Genomic DNA, 17,531 nt, shown 5'->3' on the forward strand with positions numbered 1-17,531 from the left:
GTATAATTCAAGGGGCCAAAAAGTAATAATTTAAAACATACAACATTCATTATTAGACACATAAATATGTTCGTTTGATACTAAATTTATATTCTCTTTTAATGAACGGAAAGCAGAGTTGAAATCATTGCCAAAAGTACAACTGTTATCGTTTGAGTCTTAGGAAAGCTGCAAGCATTCTCTCTTATCTTCTGATCACTTGAATCTTTCGTCTTAGGAATTTTCTTTTCCTAAATTCTCCATAGAGCCCATCAAATTTTCAAGTTCATAGCTTTATACGGATAAAGCTACAGTGACTTCTTCTATACACAAGTCCATTTTCTTTTCCTTGCATTTTGCTTTTTAGTTTCTGAAGTTCATCCATTCATCCATTCGTTCTCCAGTTACTTTGTTCTCTTTTGCTTTGACAAAGAATAAAGTGCACGAGACTTTGGAAAAAATGATCTAGATAAAAAGGGTTGCTTGTAGATAAAGAATATAATCAAGGTCTTTTCAAGTTTTGGATGGTGGAGGTGGTGGGAGTGGTGCAAGGTGGTTGCAAGTGAAAAAGTGGCGGTGATGGAGAGAATGTATGGTGGAGTAGGTGGTGGTGGAGTTGGAGGGAATTGCTATCCTTTTGAAAGGAATGGAGGTGGTGGTGGTGGTGGCGGTGGTGGCGGCCTTGGTGGGGTGGTGATGACTAGAGATCCAAAGCCAAGGCTGAGATGGACTGCTGATCTTCATGAACGTTTTGTTGATGCTGTTACAAAGCTTGGTGGCCCTGATAGTGAGTTTTTGTCATCATTACTGTTTTCATTTCTATTGCTTTGCGCCCCTTTTCTTTGTCATGATTGATTGGCTGAGCTGAGTAACATGGGGCAGCTGTACCTTCTAGCTAAAAATTACTGTTTTAAGGTCATTCATTTATACGTTTTGAAGACTAATTGTGCCAACTTTTTATTGTTTTGTGCTGTTTGAATTTTTATAGTCAAATCATTTCCTATAGATTAAGCAGTGATGTTGGTTCTCTTGAGGGAAATTTTTTACACAGGGAAAGCATTAGTTATTTAAGCTCAGTACTTGAGAAAATTAAAGATGGCAGCTATATTTTGCAATTTTGCTAGTCAGTTTCTGGTTTATTTTGGGGCCTTACAGTTTTTCACAGTCAACGTTTGGTATAAATTTTGCATATGAAACCTAGAAATTTCAAGTTAATGAGCTGAGTATTAGAAACATCCATGTATAACACTCAGATCCTTTCCCAGTTTGTGAGCCCTGATGGAAGAATGGTATCTACTTTTAAAGCATATTGATCAGATCCCTTCCCGGATTGTTTGTGGATTAATGTTTTCCCCGTCAATTTGGAAGAATGGTGTCTAGCCAGTTTCTGTGTGGATTCGTGTTTTCCCAGCTTAATAAGTGCACCACTGCATATTGGAATGACAGTCTAATCAACCATGCAGCATCGTCTCCTCATCTGGTGGGAGAAAGTTTATCAATTTCCTGATACAGTGAATAAAATATAATCTCCAGTTTAGGAAATCTCCAGAAAATGACCCTTGAGTTTAGGAAATCTTGGCTCCCCTGCTTCTATTGTTTTTCAATGGACTTGGCATTTCCTTCTCTGTGTGTCTGACCATTGACTTAAAATGCCCTAGCTAATATGCTGGAGATCATAAACTTACTCAATTTTTTCCCCAACATTTCCAAATTTTGTGCACCTAGCCCTTAATACCCCCTTGACCAGAATCAATCCTAGGTATGGGCTTTCTTTTTTTTTTTTTTTAAAAAAAAAAAACTCTTTTATACGATTGATTTGTCTGTTGATAGCTGTAGCAAAGTTCATGTTGTGTTGTTCTTCCCCTAAATGTGCCGTCAGCTTGTCATATTAGAATTGAAAGTAGGAGCTCTAATTTTTGGTTCTGCTAGTAATTCTTCTATTCTGTTTCTCTGTTTTCTTGGATCTTTTGGGTGGGGAAGTTGGGAGTTACAAGGAGTGCATACATGATGAATAACATAATACGTTCAGTAAGACACTTAAAATCTTGGCACACCTCATAGTAAACTCAATCCTCAAAGTGGATCTCAATTTGCAGAAGCAACTCCCAAGTCAGTTTTAAGGGTAATGGGCTTAAAGGGATTGACATTGTACCATCTCAAGAGTCATTTACAGGTATTGCTTCATTTCTGCACTCTTGTATGATCTGTCTGATACTGGATCCAAAGGTGATGCTTCTTGATCTTTTCACTTGTAGAAGTACAGGCTTGGACAGCAGGCCAAGAAGCAGATTCCAGCTGAACAAAGCAAAGAGAACAGCGGTAAGTTCCTGCCTGTTCAGTGATCCATTAAGAAATCAAAAGTAGCAGATAATAATAAGAAAAGCTAGCATTCTGTGAATATATGAAGATATCACGGGTGGGTTTATCTCTATGAGGTATGCAAGATATTGAAGAGGCTGACCCCATATTATGTCTGTCAAGTTACAAATTCATCTTACGAAATTGTTTTAGTTGTAAATAGGTAGGCACGTTTATACCTGAAACTTTTATATACACATTTTTATTTGGGTTTTATTCTTGGCTTCTGAATTTCAATCTGTTTCCTGTCTTTTAGGCGATACTTTTGGACAATACAGCTCTCATGCTTCAGGCTCCATTTCCTCAAGAGTGAACACAGAAAAAAGGTAGGTGCTACAACAATAATTTCAACAAAGTGTTTGCTTATTTAGAACAGATACCAAGCCTTTGTAAGTTTTGAGTAGTTTATGCATCAATCAGTCCATCAACATTTAAATCTTATGACTTGAGCCTAGCATCATCATCCAGCTGTTATACAAACTGACCAATGATGATGCACCAAACAGGGAAATCCAAATCTCAGAGGCACTAAAATGTCAGATTGAAGTGCAGAAAAGATTACAAGACCAGCTTGAGGTTTGTATTAAATTACTTGACCTTTACTGTCAACTTCACCCGTAAAAGACTTTTTTCATTGTTGTTAAAAAATTCTGCTGGTCTGACTGATTCTTTGTCCTACAGGTGCAAAAGAAATTACAGATGAGAATAGAGGCCCAAGGGAAGTACCTACAGGCAATTCTAGACAAAGCTCAAAAGAGCCTTTCGCTCGACGTTAATAATCCCGGCAATCTAGAAGCAACAAAAGCTCAACTCTCTGAATTCAATCTGGCCCTGTCAAGCTTCATTGAGAATGTAAATGCAGAAGAAAGAAATGCCGAGATTATGGATAAACGCATGCTAAACGACATGAACAGAAAAATGTCTGAGCAGAATTACTTGGGGTTGAATCATGGAGAAACAAATGATGTCAAACTTAGGCTAGAAGGAGCTTCCATAAATTTTGACTTAAATACCAGAAGTAGCTATGACTTTATTGGCACCAGTTGAGCTCTTCTGGAGCCAAACCACTTAATAGAAGTAAAAATGGAGACAGCCTTTCAGTTCGTTTTCATACTGTGTGCATATAACACTCTACAGTTGGATTAACTTATTCTTCAATGCCTCATTGTTTTCAACTCAAGGCATCGGTAGTAGTGAACTTGTTTAAGTGGAGAGATATAATCGTTTGAATTCAGGTGAATCTTTGTGAATAAAAAATTGGTGGAAGGCTGGAAGTTCAGTACATGCTTTCAAGAATCTTCAGCTCTGATTACTTCATCCAGACTTTCTGATTAATCCTTCTTTCGGTTTCAAAATGCCTATGAGCTTGCTTCAAGATGTCCAAGTATCATTCAAAATCTATTAGCTGCCTGTACAGAGAGAATGCTTGGCTTCTCTAGTGCATTAATTGTTTTGCATGATGCTTTGTGAATCATATGTCTAGAAGGAGAAAATAATCACTAGTATGTCTAGTAGTAGTACAGGAAAATCAATTCAAACGTTTTAGAGAGTCTTTTATTTACCTCAATAATTTTGACTGATTAATTAACCATTTTAACAGAGAGAGATTGAGAAGAGGCAAAAGTCTCTCGTTATGAGAGAAAAGTTCTCTCTGTCCTAGAGAGAGAAAGTCCCCCGCAGTGGGTGGTTTTTTGTTTAGGAAAGTTCATTGTTAGCTAGGTTTAGGCGCCAAATTTAAAAACTTCCTATTCACGGAAACTTACCGACCTCTTCCATTGCTACTGATTCTTTAGTAGATTTTCTGTTTTGTGTTAGATATTTTCGTCCTAGCTTGATCTTTTGCGATTGGTTGTTGATCAGCCACATCCAATCGATCCGTTTTTGGCTAACGATCCTCTGTTTCTTTTTGTCTTCTTCTTTTTCTAATCCAGTCTGTCTTCTCTGTCCGTGACAGTATCAGCTGGTGCGGGGAGCTTAAAAGGAGGCATCGAAGGACTCGGATTGGCTCTGGTTTTGTGCTGGACTGGTAGCTTCTGAAATCATCTGTGTTTTGGTCTGTGGAAGGTGTAATGGACGGCATAGAGGAGGTTTTAAGAAAATTCAAATTATCAGAGGAAGAGAGGGAGGGAGTCAGTTTGGAGGATGAGGAGGTGGCGCAAGGAGTCAGGGAGTGTAAATTGAGCTTGATAGGGAAAGTATGGGGGGATAAAGTTGCTAATATTGGAGGAATTAGAAGTTTTGTGGGGGTTATGTGGTCGCAGGTGAGGAATCTGAGAGTGGTGGAGATTGGACGCAACTTGTTCCAGTTTCTATTTGAGAAGGAAAAGGAGATGGATATGGTTCTGAATAAGAGGCCGTGGATCTATGACGGTCAACCTCTGATTCTACTGAAGTGGAGAGCTGGTTTGGAGGAGGATGGAGAGGTGTTGAGCAAAACGTTGATATGGATTCAGCTCTGGAATGTTCCAATTCATTGGATCACTAAGGAGGTTGGTAGGAAGATTGGAGGCATTTTTGCAAGGGTAGAGGATGTGATTATTCCTCAGGGTGGAGGGAAAGAAGGTAAGCATCTAAAAATCCTTGCTGAGATAGATCTTACTGCTCCTTTGCCAAGGGGAATTATGGTTAAAAGTAATGGAGTAGTGAAGTGGATAGAATTTAAATATGAAAAATGTCCTGATTTCTGTTTCTGCTGTGGTATAGTTGGTCATAATGAGAGGAATTGTGGGAGGAAAGGACTGGATAAGGGGGAGGAACCTCAGTTTGGGAATTGGTTGAGAGCTAGCTATCCTAGAAGTCCCAATAGGAGAAACAGATTTGGGAGTGGAAATAGAAGGGATGACAGGGAGGAACCTCAGGCACAGACGATGGGTGAGTATACTGATAAGGACAAAAAGTTGCTGTTAACTTACACAGCAGCATTCCATGAGGGAGAAGGGAGGAAAGTCTCAAGTGAGGGAGAGGGGATCAGGAAGGGGCAGGTGGGGGAAGAGGAGCTTCTGGGTAAGCAGAAGGGTGGGAAGGAAGGGGGAGTTGGAAGGGGGGTGGGTGTGGTCTTGGATGGGCAGCAAGGGAATGGGGGTGATGGTGAGCTGGGAAAAAGGGATATAGGGGGTTTAGGGAGTGCAAGAGGGGAGGGGAACCAAACAATGAAGCATGAGGAGGGGCAGGGGGAGAGGGGTGTGGAAGAGGTGGCTGACCTCATGTGGATTGATGGGGTGAGGACTGCGAATGGGGTGCTGGGGGTAGGCAAGGAGAATATAGGGGTCAAGGGGTCAGTGGAGGGAAAAAAGAAGAGGGAAAAGCAGGAGGGAAGAGAGAAAGGAAGGTTTAAGGCAAACAAGACTTGGAAAAGGTTGGTTCTGGAGGTGAGTAAGAGAAGGCCTTTGGGGGAAATCAGTGAGGTAGAGGGGGGGATTGAGAGGGGGAAAAGGAAGATGGGGAATTTGGAGTGGATAGGAGAGGAGGATCAGGATGGGATGGAACATATGAAGAAAGTTAAAATTGATGGAGGAAACTGGGAGGAGATGGAACTAGCTGAGGGGATGGAGCCCACCCTATTAGGGGCTCCAAGTGATAAATGAGGGCTCTGGTGTGGAACTGTCGAGGTGTGGGGAGCCCCTTGACAGTTCCCCAGTTGAGGGAGGTCGTGAGACTCCACTCTCCATCTCTGGTTTTCCTGTCAGAAACAAAAAAGAAAAAAAGCTTTCTCAACAGTGTTAAGCAATGGATAAAGTTCGACAATGTCTTTGTTGTTGATCCAGTAGGATTGGCTGGGGGGTTGGCAGTTCTATGGAATAAGGAGCTGAAGGTGAAGAAGGTGTTGTTTACCAGCTTTACTATAGAGCTGTTAATAGATGACAGTGAGCTAGGTGCTGAGTGGTGGTGTATCTGTACTTATGCAAGTGCAGATGCTAGAGTTAGGAAAGGACAGTGGGAGGTGTTGGCTAGAAGGAGGTGCATTTGGGGGGAGTCCTGGGCAATTATGGGGGATTTGAATGACATCAAATCGAATGATGAAAAATGGGGAGGTAGACAGAGAGCTGATGTGAGCTTTAAAGATTTTAACTCCTTTATTAATGATAATGAATTGGTTGATATTGGATTCGAAGGTGTTCCTTGGACTTGGTGCAACAACTGGAACAGTGAGGGGGAGGTAAAGGAAAGGATTGACAGGATTCTGGGAAGTAAAGGGTGGACAAGAAGTTTTGAAAAGGCTAATTGTAAACACATTGAAACTGAGGCTTCTGACCACTGCATTCTGATGTTGTATACTAAGCCAGAAAGGAGGAAATGGAAGAAGAGGTTCATGTTTGACAGAAGGTGGTTGCAACATAAAGATATTGAGGAGGTTGTTGGGGGTGCTTGGGAAAGGCAACAAAGGGGATCAAGAATGTATGTGGCTCAATTAAAAATCAAAAAGGTCAGAATGGATTTGTTGAGTTGGAGTAAGCAGTGCTGCTGGAACTCAAAGAGCTTGATTAATAAGGTGAAGCAAGAGTTAAAAGAGGTAAAGGAAATTAAAGGAGAGGGTTACAGAATCAAATTAGCTAGTTTGAAAAGGAAATTGGCTGAGGCTTATAAGTTGGAGGAGATATACTGGAGCCAAAAGGCTAGGGTGAAGTGGTTGCAGGAAGGGGACAAAAATACTAACTATTTTCATGCTCAGGTGGCAGGAAGGAGGAGGATGAATAGAATTAGTATGCTCAAAAATAAGAGGGGAGATTGGTGCAGGGATGAGGAGGAAACATGCCAGGAGATAATAGATTATTTCCAGCAAATTTACACAACAGAGGAACCTGGGGAGTTATCTGAGATTTTAGAGGGGATTCCACAGACCATCACAGGGGAGATGAACAGGGAGCTTACTAGGAAGGTTACAGAGCAAGAGATCAGTCAAGCAGTGTTTTCGATGCACCCTAATAAGTCTCCTGGACCAGATGGTATGTCACCAATCTTCTTTCAAAAGTTTTGGTCAATTCTAAAATCTGACATTATTCATGCTGTTAACAGCTTCTTTGTTTCTGGTTTCATTCTCAAATCTATTAATGAGACCCTTATTAGTCTTATCCCCAAAGTTGCCTCACCTAGCACTATTGCAGACCTGAGACCTATAAGCCTGTGTAATGTTCTTTACAAGATTATTTCAAAGGTGATTACAAATAGATTTAAACATGTTCTGCGTTACTGCATTAGTCAATCTCAGTCTGCCTTTGTCCCTGGAAGGCAGATTGTAGATAATGTGCTTATAGCTCATGAGTGTATTCATTTTCTTAAGAATAAAAGAACTGGGAGGGATGGTTATATGGCTATCAAGCTGGATATGTCTAAGGCCTATGATAGAGTAGAGTGGAGTTTCTTGGCAAATGTTATGAAGAAAATGGGATTCTGTCCCAAGTGGATTCAGTGGGTAATGCAGTGTGTTACTAGTGTCACATATGCTATAAACTTCAATGGACAAAAAAGAGGTTTTATCAGGCCTACAAGGGGGCTGAGGCAGGGTGATCCTTTGTCACCCTATTTATTCCTGTTATGTGCTGAAGGCTTTTCTTCATTATTGAACCAAGCAGTGTTGCAGGGTAAGCTGGCTGGAATAAAGCTTGCACAGGAGGCTCCTAGGTTGTCTCACCTCTTTTTTGCAGATGACTCTCTGATTTTCTGTAGAGCATCTGTTCTGGAGGCAGGGCAGCTGAGGAATATACTGGAGATATACAGGAAAGCTTCTGGACAGCTGATAAATGTGAAGAAATCATCTTTATTTTTTAGCAGGAATGTGATAGGTAGACATAAGGAGGGAGTAATGAGGGAACTAGAAGGGATGCAGCAGGTTGAACAAAGCAGGTATTTGGGGCTGCCTTTGGTTATTGGGAGATCCAAAAGACAAACGTTTGACTTTGTCAGACAGAAAATTGTAGATAGGTTAAAGGGGTGGAAAGAAAAATTGTTGAGCCAGGCTGGTAGAGAGGTGTTGCTCAAGTCAGTCCTGATGGCATTGCCTATTTATGTGATGTCATGCTGTCTAATACCAAAGGACTTATGCAGGAGGATTAGCTCAGAGATGGCTAAGTTTTGGTGGGGTCAAAGGGATGGGGAGCAGAGAATCCACTGGATGAGCTGGGGAAAATTGGCTGAGGGGAAGGCTGAAGGGGGCTTAGGCTTTAGGGAGCTGCATGAGTTTAACTTGGCATTACTGGCAAAGCAACTCTGGAGGATATTAACCAGGCCAAACCTGCTGATGAGTAAGGTCATGAGGGCAAGATACTTTAGAGGAACTTCAATCTGGACAATGGAGGGCCATGGTACAGATTCTTGGTACTGGAAAAGCCTATTGAGGGCCAGGGAATTGTTGGAGGCTGGGGTAAGGAAACGGGTAGGGGATGGAAAAACAATTGACATCTGGAAGGATAGATGGCTACCAGGTACTGAAGGTGGGAAAGTAAGAACTATAAGAGCTGAGGGAGTGAATGTCCAAAGGGTCAGTGATCTGATACATGATGGCAAGTGGAATAGGGATTTAATTAGACAGGTTTTTGGTGAGAGTGAGGGAAAGGAAATATTGAGGATACCCCTGAGTGTATGTAACATGAAAGACAGGATATATTGGAGTAAGTCTAACACGGGGGAGTATACTGTTAAGTCAGGATATCAGTTGGCAAGATGCAATAAAAAGAGGGTGACTGATGTCAGGAGGAATGCTGAATCCAGTTGCAGAAGGGAAAGCTCAGCTCAGGGTTGGAGTTTTCTGTGGGGGTTGAAGTTGAAACAGAAGTTGAAGCATTTCATCTGGAAATGTCTACAAAGCATCCTGCCAGTGAATGCAGTGGTAAAGGCAAGGTGTGCTAAAGGGGATCATCTGTGCAATTGCTGTGGGGAATACTCAGAGACTATTGAACACTTGTTTTTCTTTTGCAGTCATGCCAAGGCTATCTGGGAAGTGGCTCCTGTAAGTTGGGAGGGTCTGGAGAGTTACAGGGATAAATTCTGGCATTGGTGGGAGGAGCTGAGGGATGCAGTGAGTAGGGAGCAGGGAAGGGAACGGATTGCTGTGACAATAAACTTGCTGTGGCAGATTTGGAAGTCAAGGAATGCGAGACAGTTTGAAGCAAAAGGCAGGGATCCTTTGGCTGTGGTTCAGAAAGCTATTGGGGAATGGAGGGAGTATCAGGAGGGGCAAATGGTGGAAGGAAACTCAAGCAGAACTGCAAAGTTAGGGAGGGAAGAGCTGAGTACTTGGAAAGAACCAAAGAAGGCATGGGTGAAGATCAATTCTGATGCAGCAGTGCATCAAAACAAGGAGAGAGCAGGTTGGGGATTGGTGGCAAGGACGTGGCAGAAGGAATTGGTTGGAGCTTGGGCAGTACCAGGCATGAGCTGTTCAACTCCAAAGATGGAGGAAGCACTGGCTTTAAGATCAGCAATGCTGGTGGCTAAACAACAAGGGTGGCGGAGGGTAGAATTTGAGTCTGATTGCAAGAATGTTATTGATAGAGTTACAAATGGGGGGGGGGGGGATGATGTAGAAATTGCTGCTGTGCTCTCAGATATAAACAGTCTGAAGCTTAGTTTTTATGAATGTTGCTTTTCCTTCACTAGAAGGGAAAGCAACTCTGTTAGTCATTCTTTAGCAAAGTTTGCTATAAATCTGAAAGAAACTGCTGAATGGAAGTCAGACTTCCCAGCATGGTTGCTTGAGTTGGTTCAGGCGGATAATAGGGGCAGTTGCTCCAACAATTGTAATCTGTTTTAGTTTCATGAATGAAATGTTGCCGTTTTGAGAAAAAAAAAAAAAAATTAACCATTTTGACTTTTGACAAGAAACATTACTTATTTTTTTTGTTCACCATATTTAACTCCCTTAAACTTACCTTAATATCAATTGATTCCTTAACTTTCTTTGGAGACACTTAAAAATTTATTAAACTGAAGATTATACTTTTTTAAAGCAAGTGTAGTTTCTCTGCACAAACCAACTGAAGAATTTAACTTGTGTTTTCACGTAGATTAGTTCCAAAGAACATACAATTATTTTTTTATAAGATTACAACTAACCACAATCATGGGATTATATTGCAACTCAATAATATTATATAAAGTTATCCACAAAACCACGGATCAAATTACAAAATCAATACCTAACAAGTTACAACCTATCAACATTAAAAACCGATGGATGAGCACTAACATGGAAGTTTATTTTGCACACAAATTTGCAAACCAAAAGGTTTTCCCAACAGAAATTTGTCTAGATATAACGTTTGGGGTAAGCTTCCATGCGGGTGTATTGTACTTCTGGATATTCCTCAAAAAAAAAAAAAAGAAAAAAAAAACTTCTGGATACAGCTTCCGTACCTCTTCACCATTTTCCACTATTTCAAAGTTTACCAAAGATCGATACCTCGTAGAAAACCTGCTAGCAATGTGTTAATCCAACTTGGAGAGCATAGTCCATATCTGTAGACCAAAGATATTGAAATGTTACTAGTCAGTTATAAGAACTTGAAATCAGGCTGCATGGCTGCAAACTCCATCTTGTTATTTGGAAAAGAGTGGTAGGCTAGGGATCCGAGGCCTCACAAGTTCTATTTTGCTCTATTTGATGCTAAATTGATAATTTTATATTTTGTTACACTAATTTTCAACTCAGTTATACTATATTTAGATTTTTGGTACACCATTTTTCGACTTGATTACACCAAAATATAGACTTCTAAGATTCATCTCGAGTAAACTTGTAATTAAGATCCTACGAGAGCTGCAAATGTATGCTATACATAAACACCCAACCTTTTTTTTTTTTTGGGAATTTACATATTTATTTGCTTGGTAAACGTAATGAGTTTGAAATGTAGGTTCAAGCATGTTAAATGTTGTAAAATGGCGTTATATCAGCTCAAATGAACAAAATTGTACCATTTTGACAAAAAAAAAAAAAGAATAAAATTGTACCAATCCGGCTTAGTCGAAACAGGGCTCATACATGTTACTTTGGGTTTAGCAGCCCAAACTCACTTCTTTTTGTCCTTTTCTTTTCTTTTCTTTATAGAATTCAACACATATATACATATACATACACATATATATATATATGTATGAAATTTAGGCTCAACTCATTTTTAGGTTGGGATATGTAGTTAGGCCGAAATTCATCTTGATCTAGCGTTACTGAGGTTTGGCCCTTTTTTTAGGATAGAATGGTCTGAATTCGAACTAATCTGACTCTTTTGATGCGATATTTAATAAAGTCCTAGAAAAGTCACATACGTTTTGCTAAAGGTAAAATGTGGTAAAATGTGCAGGATCACCTTCTCCCTACCATTTTCACCGTGTAACATGATCTAAAATCTTTCCGGAACTGAAACAACATGTAAAACATGGTCTCTCACATATTGTGACTCCATTAACTTACCTTTCAGGTGAGCTGGGAAGTCTTCTGCTGCGATGCTGAATTTCTCCAGCTTCCTACCTAAACGATTTCCCACTTTTCAATCGACTCCATGTGAGAAAGCATATTTTCTGGTGCTCGAAGATACACTGTCTTGTTCAATGATCGGGGATCATCCACTTTCTTAATAGTATAAGTTGCTATATCATCTTCATCCATGAAAGGAATTGCAACCTTGAGCTTCAAACAAATCTATTACTATTACTATATTAAAAGTATGATGAGATTTGGCATTGTAAATTGTAATCAATTTCTGATCTTAGTTTATGTTGTGCCCATATTATCCCCTATCTTTCAATTAGAGTTATTGCATTTTAATCATGGCATTAATTAAAAATATGAAATATTCCAAATTATTAAATCTCAATAATGTGGTAATTAAAATGAAAAACTCTCTATTAAAACTATTTAATGATCCATACACTACACATCCAATTCTTATACGCGTCAAACTTTTTTACCCAAAGCAATTACTCACTCGAAATAGTGTGACCAATTAAATTACCCATAATTTTAAGATTGTAAAAAAAATTATTATCCAAAAAAGATGCTCTTAGAATAAAGAGTATTATATAAGAAGAAGAGAGTCTACATTCATTTGGAGAGTCTTGATATGAATATCACGAGACAAATGTATAATTATGTGCTTTTATCAGTATGAAGAAATACTGAAAGAAAAGCAAAAATAAAAGAAACCAACTATTTCGATCAATTGAATGTCAATTGACAACTAAATAGCCAACCTAAGACAATTAAGCAATATGAATCATTTTTATTCTTTCCTAACCTCAACAACACTTAGAAAAAAATGTAAATAATCCAAATTCAAAAATGCATCTCACATTACTCAATTCAAATTCACACAAAATTGAAAAGTATAATTGCAAAAATATAAATTAGAACAATTAAATGTTCATGTGAAGTTGGATAATAGCAAAGTTGATATATTTTTCTAAAAATAATTAATTCATTCTAATTGTGCAATTGCATTTTGTTTGTCTTAGCAAGGAAAAAATAACATTTAAAATGTTATGGAAAATAACATTCAAAATGTTGATACAAATTTTTTTCATTTGTTAAAATTTATTGATTTCATCAAAAACTTAACCATGCATTTTATTTTTAAGTTAGAAAAGGCACATCTAGATTCTAGTTGGTAAACGAGCTTTCCAAGAGGTAGAGAAAGGTGTGAGTGTGGTGAAAATAATTAGAATAACAAAATCTAACCAGCCAATTTATTTACTTAATACTCCTCCATAAATTGTTTTTATTGTTTTGAAAATAATTAGAATATTAAAATCTAACAAGCCAATTTATTTACTTAATACTCCTCCATAAATTGTTTTTATTGTTTAAGTCTTTATTTTGTTGATAATTATGAATTCTGTTTACTAGGTTCACACTTGATATGTATACATGTATTTCCTATTTAATAACATCTTTTGCACAACATTAAAAAAATAATATTATGATTTAATGGCAAAATATTGTGAGTATACAACAACTTTGGGGAAACATAACCGTATTAAGAATTGTTTGTCAAAGCTAAATCCATAATTTACCAAAAAAGCTCAAAATAAATTCAAAAGAAAGAAAGCTCAAAATAAATTAAAAAAATTAATAGATCAAAGGGTTTGTATTTAGATAGTCTTTATAACAATAATTGGATAAAAAATTGAAAATATAAAATATTCTATTATCAGGTAAACAATCAAATTTCACACAAAAAAGTATCTAAGAGATATTATATTTAGATTAATATAATCACGTACAAAATACGTGAACTATTACTAGTTAGTCTAAAAGTGTGAATCAAGATATATACTTACAACCCACAAAAAACATATGCAGTTTGAAAATTTAGCCTTTATTAAAAATGGTCACAGAATATGGTCACATCCAATTATTGACAAACATTAAAAAGAAAAAAAAAAGAAAAACTCAACCTTTTATGTTTCCATCCCCAAATATTTGCACCTTTTTCTTAGGAGGAAGTAGGGGACCAAATTGAGACAAGTTGCCAACAAAATAACCAGCAAAGCCACAACCACAAACATAGGTATGAGGGATTTCAGCTTCTTCAATTGCCCTCCTAACAATCATCTTCTCATCAAATGTTACTTTTCCAGGTTCAGAGGCCGTCCCCCATATGCTTAGGATCCACTCCGTACTCAGGTGGCAAGAAACGCTTGCAAAATTTGGATGAGTTTGATAGGTCAGGTCATGCACATTAAACATATGCTTGTATTTTGAAGAGTAATTATGTGCATGTGCTTCACCTAATTGCCCAATTAATTATAAACTAAGTTAAGGGCTTGTTCTTGTGGCTTTAAATGATTCCAAAAATTTGTTTTCAAGAGCACATGAAGAACTATTTCTTAATTTAGGTTTTCAATTTAAAAAATTAAACTAGAACACAAATTCAAAAGTGAATAGAACAACTCAAAGAGCGCGTAGCATACCAAATACTGTTTTTGCTTTCAATATACAGAAAGCAAGCTCTAAGAAATTAATGTGCACGTGGAATTCATAGTCATTTTTCTAAAAAGAATTTTTTTTTCAATTTTTAGTAGAGGAAGAGTGAGATTTAGGAAGCAAGTAAAAGGAATGAAGATTTAAATCCAAGACATTTAAATTCAAGGGATTTCAATCTTAATCATTAAATCAATACCTTATTGACAGAGAATAGACAACTTATAATTATTGATTGCTAATTACATAAATCGATTGTATGATAATGCTGATATTTGTAAACTCTCAGATGCTTTACTTGGTTTTTTCTCGATATTCATCTTAACAATAGCATAAAAGTTTGCAACTGTCCAACCGATTAACAAGCCAAATGAAAAAGAAAGGAAAAAAATGTCAAATAATGAGTGCTTTTTTTTTTTTTTTTTTTCTGGTCGACAATCAAACAAATTAATGAGTTCGTTGACATCTTCTTTGATGGCCTCGACAAGCTTAAGCTGCATTAAAATAAGATGAGTTCTGTGAAACGACCCAGACATGGAGCTGACGATTCGTCAAGCTTTACAGCATCCACAAGGCTTTGATGGTCACAAAAAGAAGCCTCCACGAGCTGGGCTCCTTGCTTCTTAAATGACAATAACATCTGAATTTTGTCAATGTCCCAGGCAACCTCTGGTCGTTGGAGGACATAGGTTGCATGTCCCTGAGCTAAGCTGGCCTTAACTATCCCCTTGCCTACCTACCCTGTGCCCCCCACCACAAGAATCCTACTCTTAGCCATTGGTTCTCCACTTCTGGGCTCTAGCTAGTTTTGGCTTCGAGGAGTTTATACAAACTTAAGAGTCTTACGTACATAGTCTCATGTGCTTGTCAGCTGATGTAATGTAACAAATTACATTAGTTAACACCTCCAGATGACGTGTTAATAAATTACATCGGTTTGACGAATGCTCAATGCATACTTGTTGACGAATGCTCAATGCATACTTGTTGACGAATGCTCAATGCATACTTGTTGACGCGTCTAAATTCTATCTAACCTATCATGTATAATCATATACTAATAATTATTATCTTTCCTTACATTTATATACTTTTCTACTTAATTTTATCTTTCAAAAAATTTAACATTTAAATTATGTCTTAACAAGTGCCTAGTAGGCATTCGTTAGACTGGCCCATAATGTAATGATCTTCTGCATGGTTCCAAATACATCAAAGATTATGACAGAATCCTCTTTTTGAAGCACAGAGTTTTATTGAATTCTACTTCATACCCCAAGAGACAAATTTTGGAATAACATATCTAAACATAACGTTTCAAGTATGAATCCATGCTGGTGTATGCAACTTCTGGTTAAAGCTCTGAAGCTTCTTGCCCATCTTTTCCAGCTTCAAACTTTGTCAAACAGCCCTCAGTGAACAGGTGATAGACGTGGCAAACTACAACTTGGGCAGCATAATCCATGCCTCTATAACACAAATCCAAAACTTGAAAATTAATCAAAGAAAACTTGAAATGTAACCAAGAAAGAAGTCAAAAGAAAAACTTAAACGAGGAGCTCATTTTCACCCTTTCACAGAAGCTAGCAAGTCTTGTGGAGAAATGCTACATTTTTCTAGTTCTCTTCCTATAAGCTTTTCCCACTTTCCAATCAATTGCTTTGGAGTGAGAATATTATCGGGTGCTCGGAGATAAAGATCAGTGTTCTTGGATCATCTACCGTCTTTATCATGTAAATAGCTATGTCATCTTCAGCCGTATAAGCCACTGCAACGCCGGTTTTTCACAAAATTCAACAACCAAACTTATGAGGATTTCATGTGGATTATAATTTCAAAGAATTCCATGATTAATCATAGAGACACAGAAATTTCACAACAGAGTAAAATTTGGTAGGCACCTTTGATGTTGCCATTCACATACACGTTGACTTTTTCTCTTGGAGGAACTAGTGTACCCATATGATATGAGATAAGTTGTCCACAAAGTAACCAGCGAAATAGCTACCACAGATATAGGTAAAAGGGATTTTAGCTTCTTCAATTGTCTTTCTTGCAAGCATCTCCTCATCAAATGTTACCCTTCCTGGTTCAAGGGCGTCTCCCATTCTAGCAGGATCCATGCCGAACTGTGATGGCAAGAAACGCGGCAAAAATAAGAGAATAAAGTAAAGCATTACTATTCTGATGGACATATTACTGTAGGAGTAAAACTATCAAAATCTGGCTATAAAGAATTCTAAATTACTACTCTTACCTCTGGTTAACAGGATGACTTTTAGAGCTTAATTTTTTAACATATTTTGGATTTATTTTCTTCCTTAGAATATCAAATTCTAAGAATAATTCTTGAGTACCAAATCTCAATATACTATGCAAAATTTTGTCCTTAACTAAGGATGACAAGTATTAATGGGACGGAGGGAAATTTTCCTTTTATATTAATAGTTATCATCAACATACTGTGATTTGGAGAGACATGCAAAAGTTTTAATTAATTTCCTATTATGTTGAGAGTTTAGAAATTTCTTCTACAAAATACGGGATGGACGTGTCTAAAATTTTTAGGGACAAGGAAAGAAAATAAACAAGTAGTTTAGTGGGATTACAATACAATAGTAGTTAAAAATAGTAGTATTTAACTTTCAAGAATTCAGTGTTTAGATTGGTCGTACCTTGATATTACTAGCTCCTTTGATAGCCTCAACAAGCTTAAGCTGCAACAAAATGTTATGACTTCGGTAAAACGATCCAGACATAGCGCAGACAAACACATCCACAAACTTTACAGCATCCACAAGGCTTTGATGGTCAGAAAATGAAGCCTCCACGAGGTGGACTCCTTTCTCCTTAAAGGACAATAACATCTGCACTTTGTCAATGTCCAGGCCAATTTCTCGGCGTTGGAGGACATAGGTTGTATGCCCCTGAGCTAAGCTGGCCTTAACAATCCACTTACCTATGTAGCCTGTGCCCCCAACTACAAGAATCTTACTCTTTGCCATTTCCTCTAGTTTTTTCTTCCTTCCCCCCCCCCCCCCCCCCCGGCTTTGAGGAGTTTAAGATCCGCAAGACTTTATATGGAGATTAATTGAGACCCTACATGCGATGGCTTTGAGGAGTTTAAGAAACGAAAGACTTTATATAGATATCTGAGACCCAAAGGGATGGTTTCTGAAAATGCACCAATAACATCATTTCTTTCCCTAAAATGAAATTAGAATCTGAAACTTGAAAAATCTCAAACTTTTGCTTTTGGTCTCCAACTTTCAATTCAATT

The 17,531-nt window shown here is 37.9% G+C and overlaps 1 protein-coding gene and 2 pseudogenes across 1 annotated transcript; 1 reads left to right on the plus strand and 2 right to left on the minus strand.

The window, feature by feature from the left end:
* The first annotated feature begins 407 nt into the window (after positions 1–407).
* On the plus strand, positions 408–3,512 carry LOC113703452 (myb family transcription factor PHL11). Its single transcript, XM_027224820.2, has 6 exons — positions 408–766; positions 2,076–2,152; positions 2,235–2,298; positions 2,594–2,663; positions 2,844–2,913; positions 3,019–3,512. Exons 1-6 carry the CDS (start codon positions 559–561, stop codon positions 3,382–3,384), a joined length of 855 nt encoding a protein of 284 aa, XP_027080621.1. The 5' UTR covers positions 408–558; the 3' UTR covers positions 3,385–3,512.
* Positions 3,513–10,579: 7,067 nt separating this feature from the next.
* On the minus strand, positions 10,580–15,029 carry LOC113703268 (isoflavone reductase homolog; annotated as a pseudogene).
* A 525-nt stretch (positions 15,030–15,554) lies between these two features.
* Positions 15,555–17,259, minus strand: LOC113703278 (isoflavone reductase homolog; annotated as a pseudogene).
* Positions 17,260–17,531: the final 272 nt, after the last annotated feature.

This window comes from Coffea arabica, chromosome 8e (genome assembly GCF_036785885.1).
Source record: "Coffea arabica cultivar ET-39 chromosome 8e, Coffea Arabica ET-39 HiFi, whole genome shotgun sequence".
NCBI lineage: Eukaryota > Viridiplantae > Streptophyta > Magnoliopsida > Gentianales > Rubiaceae > Coffea > Coffea arabica.

What these genes read in the sequence shown, in the direction of transcription:
- LOC113703452 (XM_027224820.2), top strand. Translation starts at nt 559, where the DNA reads ATGGAGAGAATGTATGGTGGAGTAGGTGGTGGTGGAGTTGGAGGGAAT. An exon ending in ATCTCAAGAGTCATTTACAG is followed by an intron (nt 2,153 to 2,234) that starts GTATTGCTTCAT and finishes TTTCACTTGTAG; the next exon opens with AAGTACAGGCTTGGACAGCA. An exon ending in GATTACAAGACCAGCTTGAG is followed by an intron (nt 2,914 to 3,018) that starts GTTTGTATTAAA and finishes TTTGTCCTACAG; the next exon opens with GTGCAAAAGAAATTACAGAT.